Source organism: Molossus molossus, unplaced genomic scaffold (assembly GCF_014108415.1).
Source record: "Molossus molossus isolate mMolMol1 unplaced genomic scaffold, mMolMol1.p scaffold_m16_p_7, whole genome shotgun sequence".
Classification (NCBI taxonomy): domain Eukaryota; kingdom Metazoa; phylum Chordata; class Mammalia; order Chiroptera; family Molossidae; genus Molossus; species Molossus molossus.
Window position 1 is genome coordinate 84,229,900 of NW_023425401.1, and position 13,992 is coordinate 84,243,891.

The 13,992-nt window shown below is 37.5% G+C and overlaps 1 protein-coding gene across 1 annotated transcript in view; it reads left to right on the forward strand.

Moving 5' to 3' along the window:
* The first annotated feature begins 4,108 nt into the window (after positions 1 to 4,108).
* Positions 4,109 to 13,992, forward strand: part of CPED1 (cadherin like and PC-esterase domain containing 1) — a 311,055-nt gene continuing 301,171 nt past the window's right edge. Inside the window, exons 1-2 of the mRNA XM_036247475.1 lie at positions 4,109 to 4,195; positions 10,296 to 10,774. Of these exons, the coding sequence (XP_036103368.1) occupies positions 10,526 to 10,774 (249 nt within the window). The 5' untranslated portion in view covers positions 4,109 to 4,195; positions 10,296 to 10,525. The remainder of the gene's footprint in view (positions 4,196 to 10,295; positions 10,775 to 13,992) is intronic.

A 13,992-nucleotide genomic window follows, 5' to 3' on the forward strand; every position in this document is an offset into this window, starting at 1 on the left:
GCTGTGGAGTGTATATTAAAATGTTTATGGTAACACACTTGGAGCAATAAATGGCTTAATTAAATGCCTAAATGAAGCTGAGTGTTTGATAAACATACAGTCATTCTTTTTAAGGGCAGTTAATTTTTTTTGCTCTTTTTTAAAGCAAATTACACTTATTTTAGATTTTTACATCTTAGGCTTGTACAACAACATCCTTAGAACTCATAAATGGTCTTCTTGATCTAATTAATTATTTCAGTCTTAGAAAAATAAATGTCCATATACTCTTTGAATATGTAGACATTGTAGAATGTAGACATTTAACTCTCACATGTTTAAAAATAAATCTTTCAACAAATGGGCTTTAAGAGAAAAAGTACCCGTCTGGCTGCTGTGGCTCACTGGTTGAGCATCAACCCATGCACCAAGAGGTCGCTGGTTTGATTCCCAGTCAGGACACATACCTGGGTTGTGGGCCCAATCCTCAGTGGGGGGCGTGTAGGAGGTGGCCAATCAATGTTCTCTAGCATTGATGTTTCTATCTCCTTCTCACTTCCTCTCTCTCTAAACTCAATAGAGGGGGGGGGAGAAAAAGTACCATAAAAAATGTTTATAATTTTACAAACATTAAGCACCTAAATGTTGAGAATACAGAAATAAAGAGGGGGAGGGTGTGTGTGTGTGTTCCTGTGGGAAGTGGGAAGGACAGACATGTTTACAAACAACTGCAGTATTTTGATACATGTTATCATGTATGGGTATACAGAGCACTCTGGGACACTGGGAGCTTTCACATAGGAGGTTTCATCTGAACTGATTCCTAAAGACAGATAAATAAGGAAGGTTTTTAAGGCAAGAAGAGACTGTTCAAGAGCTACATACATTCCTGGAACTTCAGTAGCCAGGAGGGAATGGACATAGGGGAGAGAGATGTGTCAGGTCAGGGAATGAAGCCAGAAGCTGAGCAAGAGTCTATTCAGGAAGAACATTTTACATTGTGCCATGGAATTGTTTTTAACAGGAATAATGGTGACATTTACTTATTGTCGGTTAAACGTATTATTATAATTATCATCATTATTATTTTAACAGTTCAAGTCATAGCATTTAAAAATATTTTTGTTGATTTTTAGAGAGAGAGGAAGGGGGAGAGAGAGAATCATCGACATGAGAGGGAAACATCAATGGGCTGCCTCCTGCACACCCCCTACTGGGGATTGAACCAGCAACCAGGGCATGTGCCCTGACCAGGAATTGAACCAGCAGTCTCTTGGTGCATGGGACTAAGCCCAACCAACTGAGCCAAACCAGCTAGGGCAGCATTTTTTTTTTTTTAATTACGATTATAAAAGGATGACAATACTTAGTCTATTTGGAAATATTTTTAAAATTCTAAATGTATGGGTTGAATCTCTTCTCCCATATTTTGAAACTCTATGAATTAGAATTGCTGGTCAAGACTTTTAGATTTCCTTTTTTAGATGCTAAAATCTAAACTACTCAAACAGTGATTTCTGACCCAGGATCTTAATATTCATGATTTGATTCTGCTATAGAGAAGTAAGTTGAAGATTCAAGTTATGAACTGACTTCAGGATTTTTTTTGTTATTTTAGTTAAAGTTTGACGTAAGAAAGAGGTATATCCCCTGGCCATTTACATGTTAAGGCAGTAAGTTATGTATACATTGTAAGTCAATATCTTAAATTATTAGAGAATGATATATTAAAATGTTTTTTGAAAAATTTAATTTCTTAATAAATTCTTAAGAGCCATATGATTCAGTTTTTAGTTAATTCATAGACACTTTTTATTTTCTTTACTGAAGGAAAAGAGAAATAATCATTATTTTCTTGCTGCTTATTAACAATTCAGAAGCCAGTGCGGGAAGGGAGGATGAGGACTGCGTCTGCTTGTGTGCCTGCTGCTTATTCTCATTCCCGATTCTAACTGCCTGTGGTAATGAAGAACAACTCTCCATAGGGAAGTGTATAAGAGCTGGTCTCCAGTGATGAGCTAATTTAAAACATTCACAAATTTAACATCAGTTGTAGGAAAAAGCAATAGTCATATTTTATTTCTTTGCATTTTTAAATCTATCCCAGTAGAGGGACTCTCTATGTTGAAAATAAGAGCAATTGTAATAGGTACCAAGTTACTTTAAAAAGCACTCTAGCCCAGCTGGTGTGGCTCAGTGAATTGAGCATTGCTCCATGGACTGAGCAGTCCCGGTTCGATTCCCACTCGGGGCACATACCTGGGTTGTGGGCTTGATCCCTAGTAGGGGGCATACCAGGAGGCAGCTGATTGATGTTTCTCACACCAGTGTTTCTATCTCTCCCTTACTCTCTCTTTCAAAAGAATAAAATAATAATTAAGTCTTTTAAAATATAAATAAAAGAAACCTACTAAATCATGTGGCTTTCTTGAGACAATTTTTAAAATGTATTATCATTCTAAGGAATATATTTCCAGAGAAGACAAATGAGATTTCTAGTTGGGTAAAAGAACATAATTTGATACTATGGTATGACAATAGAAAACTATTTGTTTATGTTTTATATATTGATTGATAAAAAGTTAGGAATTCTGGCTTTATGCCAAAGTATAGTGTAATAAAGAAAGTAAAAAATGATTTATTGGATTAAATATTTGACCAGCTGGTGTGGCTCACTGGTTGAGCGTCGACCCATGCACCAAGAGGTCAATCGCCGGTTCCATTCCCAGTCAGGGCACATGCCCAGGCTGTGGGCCAAATCCCCAGGGGTGGGCATGCAGGGGGCGGCCGATCGATGTTCTCTCTCATCAATGTTTTATCTCTCTCTTCCTCTCTCTTTCTCTCTAAAAATCAATAAAGAAAAAATATATATATTTGTTTGCCATTCTACCTGTGTGCTCACTGCTTGAAATAGTTTATCATCTAACTATATCATCTATCTTTGTCTTTTAGAAAGTATGTATGTAAATGTATGTATGTGTATACATGTACATATACATATATATGTGTATATATCATCTTTTAGAGGGTGCAAATCTTAAAAGCAAATCTGAGATACTTAAAGGAGATTATATGCACGAAGTTGTGTTTGTTTTGGGAAGCAGTATAATTACACATTCAGAAGTGGCTAAATCCCAATGTCATTGCCACAGACTACTGAAGTACTCACTATTCTAATTTAAGTAACAGACAATCTTAGCCACATATAAAAATTGTGCAACAAGTCCTCTGGTTAAATTTGTTTCCCAACCTCAGCACTGTTGACATTTGTGCCAGATGTTTCTTTGTTGCTTCCCTCACCCCTCACATTAGATGTCTGTAGCACCCTCACCTTCAAGTTGTGACTACCAAAAATGTCTAGACATTGCCAGTGTTCTGGGAAACAAAATTGTCCCACTGGGTTAAATGTTACCAAGATGTGAAATACTTCTTGTGGAAAAATTGGGAATGATAATGGAAAGTATTTAAATTTATGACAGATAGACCGCAACAAGTATGAATTATTAAATTACAGGAAGCCCTGGCCGGATAGCTCAATTGGTTAGAGCATCATCCCGATACACCAAGGTGGCAGCTTCAATCCCCAGTCAGGGCACATGCAAGAATCAACCAAGGAATTCATAAATAAGTGGAATGAATAACAAATCGATGTTCCCCTCTCTCTCTAAAATCAATCAACTTTTTTTAATCACTCACAGGAAGACACTGCTAGATGCCACAAAATATGGAGATATAAAATAGTTCTGTTATAAAGCAGTTTATACTGTAAAGAGATAAGTACACTAGTAACTAAAATACAGTACAATATAATAAAAGTAATTTTGGTACTGATGCAAGCAAATTCAAAATGCTTATAAAGAAAGGAACGTGCTAAAGTGAGCAATGTGAGCAGCTGAGAACTGTGAAGAAAGAGCGGGACCGTGTACAGTAGGTCCTTGAACAGCATCATTTTGTTCAACGTCATTTGGTTATAACATTGATGAGAGAAATAAAATTGATTCTTGGTTGGGCCACTGTCTGGAGTTTTTCATTCTCCCATGTCTTTGTGGGTTTTCTCCAGGGATTCCAGTTTCCTTTCACATGTCAAAGATGAGCACTTGCGGTGACCTGGTGTGTCCACATTGTCCCAGTCTGAGTGTGGTGGGTGTGAGTGACCCTGCTATGGAAGGACGTCCTGTCCAGGGTGGGTTCCTGCCTTGTGCCTTGAGCTGCTGAGGTAGGCTCTGGAATCAGCGGGTTGGAAAGTTATCTTGTTTTATTAATCTTTATTTTTTTTACTCCTCACCCGAGGACGTGCTTAGAGAGAGAAAGTGAGAGAGAACGAGATAGAGACAGAGCGAGTGAAACATTGATGTGAGAGAGAAACATTGACAGTTGCCTTCCATATGCTCCCCGACTGGGGATCAAACCCGGAACCCAGGTATGTGCCCAATCTTGAATTGAACCGGAAACCTTTCAGAGGACAGGATGATGCTCAACCAACTGAGCCACTCTGGCTGGGCTGTTAATCTTTCTTAAATGTATGTATAGTTCACATATATTTTGATGTTTAATATTAGAAGTGTTTTGGGGTCTTTATTTAGAAGTTTGGTGATGTTTCTGTAACCAGAAGTATTGTGTAAGAACTTATCCCTTATTTATATCAAGTAGCCTATAGTAAAATTGATCTCATTGTTGTTTTGCCTAAAGTCACCATTTCTCAGAATATATTGATAACATTAAGCAAGGACTCACTGTATGTCCACCATTCAAAAAGGCAGTGCCAAGTGTTGTCATATGGGACCTCCAGGTGATTTGTAGTCTCAGAAATATAGGTCTCATGGACAATTTGAAATGAAAATCATTTAGTTTGAAGCATTTGGTCTATCTGGACTGTTGATCTAGAAACTTAAAGAGACTGTAGAATGTGTTTGTTTAAGTAAACATCAAACAAGAAAAGGATAGTAGAAAAATGAAGATTTGCACTATAGCATCTCATTTCCATATGGAAATTTACAAATGCTGTGTCAGAGGGAAGTCCTGCACACCGTCCCTTTTACTCTCTGGCGCGATTCTTGGACCTCTGGTGAAGCCTGCTGTCACCAGCCAGAACCACTGGAAAGGGAGAGGAAAATCTTTACTATTTTTTTTTTTTTTAAATGCATAGAAAGCTCCATACAAGGTTTAGTGGTCTGAAATTGAAACTCATAGATTTATACAAAAGTGACTGTATATAAGTGAAAAGATGTGGAGAGAAGCAATATAACTGAGTTGAAAGGAAATTAAGCAAGTTTAAATGTTGACTGCATCAGAAATGGCAGAACTGTCTTAGGATTTGTGTTCACTGTCCTCCGGCATATAAAGAACTAGATGTGGCCTAACTGTAGACTGAGTTTCTGGAGTATCATTGTAATGAATGGCAGATCTAAAGTTCTAAATTTAGGTGAAAGGATTCATGATCCTAAACCTGATATAAATTAATACTCATTTTTACATAACTTTATGGGATAATGCATAATCATAACTGAGTATAGAGTTTTCCTCTTCAGGACAGTGAGGGCTCTAAGGCACTGCACACACTTTTCTTTTAAATCACGTGAGCATTTCACACCATTGAGAGTAACCACATGACCTTGACTAATGTTGTCCTTATTCTACCTTAAAAAAAGAAAGATTTTGCTCTGGGTGTTTACCATTAAAGTTAATGGTAATGTAACAATATTCTCAGATAACTATAAATAAAGGTCGTCCTATACCCTGACAGCTGTCATGATATCTTTATTAATAAGTATTCTGGGGAAGAAACATTTTTATTTGGGGGTTCCTACATTCTTCCGATAAAGGCTAAATAAACTCTTTAATTTAGAAGTATATCCATCCTTGACTTGGACATAACTCTCCATTTTTATTCTTAGTGGTCTTCCACTAAGACATAATACCTGTATTTTCTCTTTTGAGGCAGTTGAAATCTTTGTGACTCTTCAGGGTCCAGTTAAGAAACAACCTCTTTCCTTATCACCTCCAAAAAATGTGATTTTTCTATTTTGAGTCTCCATGGCATTTATCTTCATCTTAGTTGTGGCTGGAACAGCTATATGTTTGTCAGCCGCATTTAATTTTCCTCCTGGGCATGTAGCTAAACCTCATTTACCAGGTCACTTTCAGTTAGGTGGGTCCATGTGACTGGGTTCTGGTCAACAGAAAGTGGGCCAAAGAATATATGACAATTTGAAGCTTGACCCCAAAAGACCTCCTGCACAATCCTCCATGCCCTTCTCTCATTCTACATCTGCCTGTTGGATTCAGAGGACCACAGTGGGTAGCCAAGATTCTGGGGTATGGAAAGTCACCAGGTGGAAGAACCCTGAGTGCCAAAGTTTTAATATAAACTTACAAACACAAGAAAATGATGAGTGCTTTTATTATATCAAGCCACTGAGATGTTGAGGTTGTTTGTTAGAAATTATTCTACATTAACCAATTTATCAGTGTGTTTATTATATTTTGTCCTTTATAGTATTTGTCATATGTCTTTTATTTTCACAGTTCCTAGGACAATGTTTTGGCATAGTAGAGATTCAAATATGTGATTCACAATCTATAAACATCATCTTATGTTTAGAGCTAATGGAGAAAGTTCTAAAGTCAGTATTGGATGAAAGGTGATAGGAATTGAGAAGAGGCAGTCAGACTCTCAAGGGAAGAAGTACTGAAAGCGAGAGCCCAGGTGTTGTTGGCAGCACTGCCTGGACTTACTTCATGACATCACTATTAGTTGCTACAGCTGGATTTTACATCACCATGGTCAAGAGCCTCTTGAAATAGAAAGGCTTTTCCCTGTAGGAAACCAAGAGGGCCCAGAATCTAAAGATTTCACCTGCCTACCAGGTTGTAACAGAGAGGAAATTTGTGTCAAAATGCATCATTCAAAGCATAACTTTAAAGTTTCCAGGGACCTTTGACGTCTGGTGATTACTGAAGCCAATACTCAAAGAGGAAGTGTTTTATGAGGAAGCTAATTTTTAAAGAAGTAAATTAATTTCCCAAAGTTTCTGATCCCACACTGGAATATTCCCTGTTATGGATAGTTGCATTACTCTAGCTTAAATAATAAAGTAAAAATTTAAAAATACCTTCTTCAAATGATTATTAAATGCATCCATCTCCACTCCATACCAAAAGCAGAATTGAAGTGGGTGAGATAGAAGGCTGTATTTTGTGTTGGAGAAGTCTGTAACTCTACTATCCCAGGTTGATGCTGCCTACATACCGACTCTTGGATACTGAAATGAGTTACTGGAAGGGGTACTTTATGAAACTATATGCACAAAACATTCACTCTGAAAAACACTGCGGGAATTCACAGGTTTGTAGTTCTGTTGCATATTTATCCTCCCACTCCCTACACTGAACTTCATTCTTCACTTACTCTGTCTTCATTCTTTCCTGTTCTGACACCTTCATACTCTAACACATGCTTCCATTACCACTCCGGAATAAAACCCTCCCACCTGTAGTCCCCACCCACTCCCCACTCCCATCCTACCTGTGCTGTCACTCTTCAAAGTAGCATCTGCCACCCCCCTCTGTCTCACAGAGTAAAGGGAAGGGATCTAACACTAAGTGCTCATGTTGCTTTTGGTGCTTCTGTGTTCCAAGGACCCCATTATATTGATAATTATATTGTTTGACACCACACAAGACTCAGCTCAGCCTCAGGATCCCAAACATAATAGACATGCAGTCTGCATATTGCATTTTTCCAACAAATGTGCAGAGTGCTTAGGTGATTTCTATACGTTATTTCATTTAGCATGCCAACACTTTAAAGGAGGCATTGGTATCCTCATTTCATAAATCACATGCTTTAAAATATTTGATAAAAATCAACATGATTTATACCCATGTTGGGTTAACTGTAATATCAAATGTTTTTTATGGTCTCCCTTAGTTTGGTGCTAATTCCTGTTGTAACCTCTTCCCAGCTCCTCTTTCTACCATCCCATTCTAACTGACCCTTTTTGTCTTCTGGAGACATCCCTTTATCTACCATCTTCTTCCACTCCCTCGGACTATTGGTAACAGAGGAAATTGGGTTTTTTAATCTGCCAGCATCATTTTCCATATTCTTTCTGACTCCTATTATCTGAAGTCTAGCTCTAAAATTATCTATGCTGTTGTTTTTCACTTCTCCCAACCCAAAGGCAATATGATTTTAGTATCTGATTTACTATCTCTTTTGTATCCTGTACTTAACAATTAGTAATGCTTGTCAATGACCCTTTGTATTCCTCAAACTCTTGGTTTTTCAGACTTTTTGCCTTAATGGAACTGCATGTCCATTCCTTTTCACCTAGTAATTTTGTCACATCCTACATCTCATCAACACAGGAACAATTCCAATTTAGAGCTCTCATAATTTCTATGATGTCTCAAATCACACTGCATCCACCAAAACTATATTTTCCAAACACTATAATTTAGCCATTTCTTCTAATAAACTCTCTCAGCTTCCTAAAGTCAAGTGCCACTTGTTTTTCTTTACTCCATTTGTCATGGGATTGAGGACCCTGACTCTATAAATTAGTATTAAGAACACTGGAGGAAATATATGAAAATACTTGGGATAAGTCTAGATTTAGTGTGAATATTTATTCTGTAAAACTTTAATCTGTTTAAAAAGTTAAAATAGTTATAAATGTGTTAAAATAGTTTCCTATCTGTAGATGCCCATTTCTGAGTCTATAATAGCTGGGCACCTCCAGGGGGCGCTCCGTCTCATGGAATCTAAGTGACTGACAGGCGCGTGCCTAAAGGATGGGATCACTCTGGGGATGTGGTCTCACAAGAGAACCTCAGCCCCCAAGAATGAGTTTGAGTTAGAAACAGGTTACACTATTTAGATGCAAAGCCTTTGGAGAATGTCTGCTACGAGCCTAACCCGGTTTTGGGTATACAGGGTTCGCAAACCCAGGGAGAGGTGAGCACCACGCACAAGACAGATTGCCTTTCTCCTTGAGATTTCCTCAGCTGATTTAGCAAAGGTGGATGGAGTTTGAAGAATTGCCTGAGTGGGAGTGTCCTTGTGGCAGTCTGTATAGCAGCTGTATATTGAGTGGAATCTGGACAAAGCCTGCTGTGTACCCCTTCCTACTGAGCAAAAGTTACCCATTACCTGCTACAATCAACTCATTATAAGACAAGTGTCAGCAATTAGCCTTTGAAAGACTCAGCCATTAGTCCAGGGAAGGACTAATAGTAACTGTGATATGAGTTAGGTACTAAAACAGAAGTTTGTTATTCTGTGCATACAACAGGCTTGCTGTACTGAGGTCCGGACAGCAATAGTGACCACTTATTCCCATAAGAGCGACCACAATTCCCTAAGTGAAGATAGACTTTTGTCATCAGTTGACGAAGGGCTATTTGTTTTTGCAACATTATATTAGGAAAAAGAAATTACATAAGGCATAGAACATCGAATATGTATTTAAAATTCTGCAGCTCTGGGGAGGCAATGACACATCGGGGAAATGAGTACTACTGTTCCTGTCTGTGGAAGCCCACCGTGTCTGATAACAGAGCTGACCTCGCTGCTCCAGCAGCCCCCCAGGACCGCAGCCGCACCGGGCGTAGCTCCGCCCCGCTCCGCCGGCCGCTGTGGCTGCGGTGCCCGGGCCGCAGCTCCCCGCCGGGAGGGCGGCAGGCGCGCGCGTGTGTCTGTGTGTCCGCGCGCGTGTGTGTCTGGGTGTGGGAGATGCATTGGAGTTCACAAGACGGGGTGTCTTCTTCCGAGTGGTGCTGATCAACAATCCATTAGGGGATCATGGAAACTTGTTTCTGCCTAAAAAGATGAAAACCGAGTAAGTACATAGAACTTTGAACTTGAAATGGAATGCAACAAATACAAGCAAAATCCTAACAGTAACCATGTCCATTCAAGCTGTTTATTCCCCCTTTATGTTAAAAGCTCTAAATGCTTACAGAAAAGTGTCCATTTAAAACGGAAAGAAGGGAAGCAGTTAAGGAACTTGAAAGGCGGAAAGCAGGACTGCTTTTAAAACCGGAGGAAAAATGAGGAACTGCTAAGGCAAGCTGGCCTGCACCCAGCTGTGCAACAGGCACTTTTGGTTTTAACCGATTGCGTTCTTCAATGCTGTTTTTAGGCTCCAGATTTATCCTGGCGTTGTCTTCTGTTTTCCTGTAAAGTCTTCACTGTGAGTTTAAGGATGTTGTGGAAATAGGGCATTGCCGGAAGTAACAGTTTGGCAGACTGCGGTACGCTCAGGTTATTAGATACAACTACTATTATTTTTATGTCTTTTTTTAAAACCCAGGCCAGCCACTTTTTACTGTCATCCATGGAAAGGCTCTTAGTAACTGTCTCAGACTTTTGGGATCTATAATTCTTTGCCATGATTCTTCGGAAAGTTCTTAAGCGGGATGGAGCAATCTTGATTTAAGTTGTGGAAAAAGAAGACAGATTTATATTCTTCATGCTGACAAAAAATAGTTGCTATGACTTTTCCGGCAACGTGAACAGGAGCCAAGAGAAGCTGAACTGGTCATGGTCTGTCGTCCAGTGTTCCTTTGTCGTCGGCGATTTTGCCCCCGGCCCTACTTGGTGGGCTTGGTGGTGGCGATCTGCCTCTTCTACCAGACCCTGACTCTTCGAGGGACGAGGAAGCTCACAGTCACTGTCCCTGGGGCTGCCCCAAACACACTCACTGAAAGCCAGGCAAGCAGATGCAAGAAAGGATTCTCTGTGGACAAACAGTGCTTCCTTCTCTCGAGCAATGCTCAGGAAATCAGAAAGGTAAGATGGTCAGAAGCTTAACCTTGACATTTTCTGCAAAGATAACAGCCTGCCTCTCTCTGTCCTTTCCATAAAACTAAAATTAACTTCCATGAGGTTTGAAAGAGATCCAGGATATACCCAGCCCAGAGAGTGACCTTATGACAGTGAAACACATGTGAGTTTCAGCTTCTTATTTTATTTCCAGAAAGTGCTGGCCATTACTTTGTGTCTTAGAATTTCACTTCATGTTAGCTGAATGAAATAGACAATTTGGAGGAGGTGGGAGTGATGTGAATGCTTTCTAAAATATTAGGATTCCAATAGACTTAAAGTTTAAAGACATAAATCAAAGATGTCTAACATTTGATAAATACTTGAGTATCTCTTTCCTCAAGGCATTCAGTATAGTACTCAGACCATCCAGACTCAAAGATACTTCAAAACTTCATTTTGTAATTAATTAAGTCAATTTTTCATTGGTGAACACATTTCTAGAGCAAATATTTATTTCTGAAGCATTTAAAAGAAAAATAGAATAGTTTTCTTCAAAAGAATTCACACACTGCATTTTATTGTTTATAGAATTAGGAAAATATAGATTATTTTATACTTATACTACGCTAATTAACTTTATTAATCTCACTTGTCAAGTGACAACACATAAAAACACTCAGAATTTCTATTTTAATATAACAATTGTATTTAAGCTTTCAGTGAAATGATGACATTTAAAATAGTCCAACCTAAAAGAAAAAGAAAATATACACAGATAATATTTACAGTAGGAAAGTCAATGATTTGTATGCTACAGCAGGTATTATAGAAAGACAATAGGAATCTATAAACTATTGTCTTATACTTGCAGTAAACCCTATGATCATGGTTATAGTTTGGAGCAGAATTTCTCATTAAATACTAACAGTACTTCTATAATTATTGCTAACACCTCCAGCACTAGTACCATTTTGTTTTTAAAACTCTTTATGGATTTCATGTCAGACTCATAATCCTACAAGATAGGTAATAATGAGTGTCATTATTTTACAGACAAGATGACTGACACTCAAAGATGTTCAGGCAGGCCACTGGGTGAACATGGTACATCTACCTGGTTCCTACTGCAGGGCTGATGCTTTAAATAAAAATAAGTTCAAAGGTCTAATAATAATTTGTGAAACCATAGCCCTAAGATCTTTTTGAAATACAACATAATATTAGGTTACAATGAAGAACATTTGAAACTTTTAAATGAATGACTTATTGTATAAATAATGTCAAGAAGCTTCTTGACCAAGAAACACGTTATGCAAAGAATAGCACACAATAAGTTAACTAAAAACACTTCTAGATGAACTTAAACTGCAAGTGTGAATCAATTATTTTGTTTACTTATACTAGCATTAACTTAACTCTTGCACGTTTTGTGTTTCTTTCGAATATTTCAATAATGGGTATAAACTGTAACTTTGAAAATCACTTATTTGTTTCTAATATTAATAAATAGAATTTCTTTAAAAATAGTTCAGATGGTTTTTCTCCTTAAGTAGCTACATTTTTGCTGAGAATTTTGGACAAAAAGATTTTTTTTCATTAACTTACCATCCTTCTTTCTCCCTACTTGACTTTATGTGTGTCCTGCTTTTGTCTGTAACTTAGGCATATGTTAACTATTATTTGTAGGCTCCTCACAGAAAATTTTATTTCAGCTTTGGATCTTCTGCTACTTATAAACCATCTGAAACTTATTGGCTATTTGTGTAAAATATTTACTCTAGAATTTTCTTCACAAAAAATGACAAACGCATGATTTTTTTTTTCAAATTGTTGACAGTCTTAAATATTTAGCAAGATTCCAAATTCATAATTATAGTCCAGAAATTCAATAGATATGAACACTGAATTTCCAAACATTTGCCATGTGCCTCTATTTTTAACTTAGCTTGTACCAGCCATTGGTTTAGAGCCATTTTTTTAAAATTAAAGACAGAAAGGAAGCTAGAAGGAATGTATCATGTGGAAGTTAGTTTAAATGAGGTATAAATTAGTTATTCTTGTAGTATATGAGCCAAAAGATAATTTAATTATAATCTAGTTTTGAAGATTAATATTCTTTCAGATAGCTTAAGTAAAGAAAGAAACGTCTTTGTGGTCAACCAATACATTATTCTCAAAAACAGCTACTTATGAAGTTTACTTAAAAATAACTGATGAGATGCTACATAGATTTTTCTTAAGACCTGATATATAGCTTTTAGGCCTTTTGTAGAAGAAGCATTATTTCTATCTATAAAAGCTGGGTTTTATTTTTACTTTTATTGGCATACCAAAATCTGCATGTTACGAGGGCTTGCCCTTACTTATGTCCATTCACCTTTAAGTCGTTTTTAAAGTTACTTGAAATAGCTGCTTTTGACCTGAGGTTCATGGACTCCCGGAAAGTATTTGGATGTATAAAGTGTCTACCAAGCACACGTATTTTATAGAAAATGTTGTGTTTATGTATATGTGCAATTCTCTAGGAGAAATCCTGGTTCCTTTCAGCTATTCAGACCTAAACAAGTACTAAGAAACATGAAAAATGCTTAAAAGGTTTACTTAAACTTGAAACTAACTGCTCCTCCAGGAAGTGCAAGTTGCATTTATAAATCTAAAAAAGGAAAAAAAAAATCTTAAAGAATCCACCTGAGGACATTTGAAAAAGAGACTTAATGAATGCTGTGGAGTCTGCAGGAATACACATTCAGAAACCAAAGTGTACTCACAGAGTATTTCTTGAATCATAGTTTTCATACTTTCATGAATGAGCAATGAGTGTGTCCCAATCTGGTCTCTGTTGTTTTAGGAGAAGACCTTTTGTACTGTATCAGCCTAGCAACAGAAGATACTGTGGTAGCAAATATTTAAAGATGGGTGACTGACTGTGCCCTTTACATCTTTACAATTGGGATCTGGTTCAATGTGTAAAGCTGTTTTCAGTGCAGATTGAGATCACAGTCTAATGTATGCCAACTTTCCACAGTGAGGAAGTATTCTCCCTCCTTCTGGCCAACTTTTAATTCTTTTTTCCATTTTAACTTCCCAAGGGGCTTTGCTAAGCAGATATACTTTTGTCATTTCTTCTGGGTTTTCTCCCGACATTAGTTGTTTGAATTTTGGCTGGTAATTTATCGTGTCTTAAAATTATTTCATTTTAATATATAAACTGAAGACAATTTGCCTTCACTGAAATAGGTCAC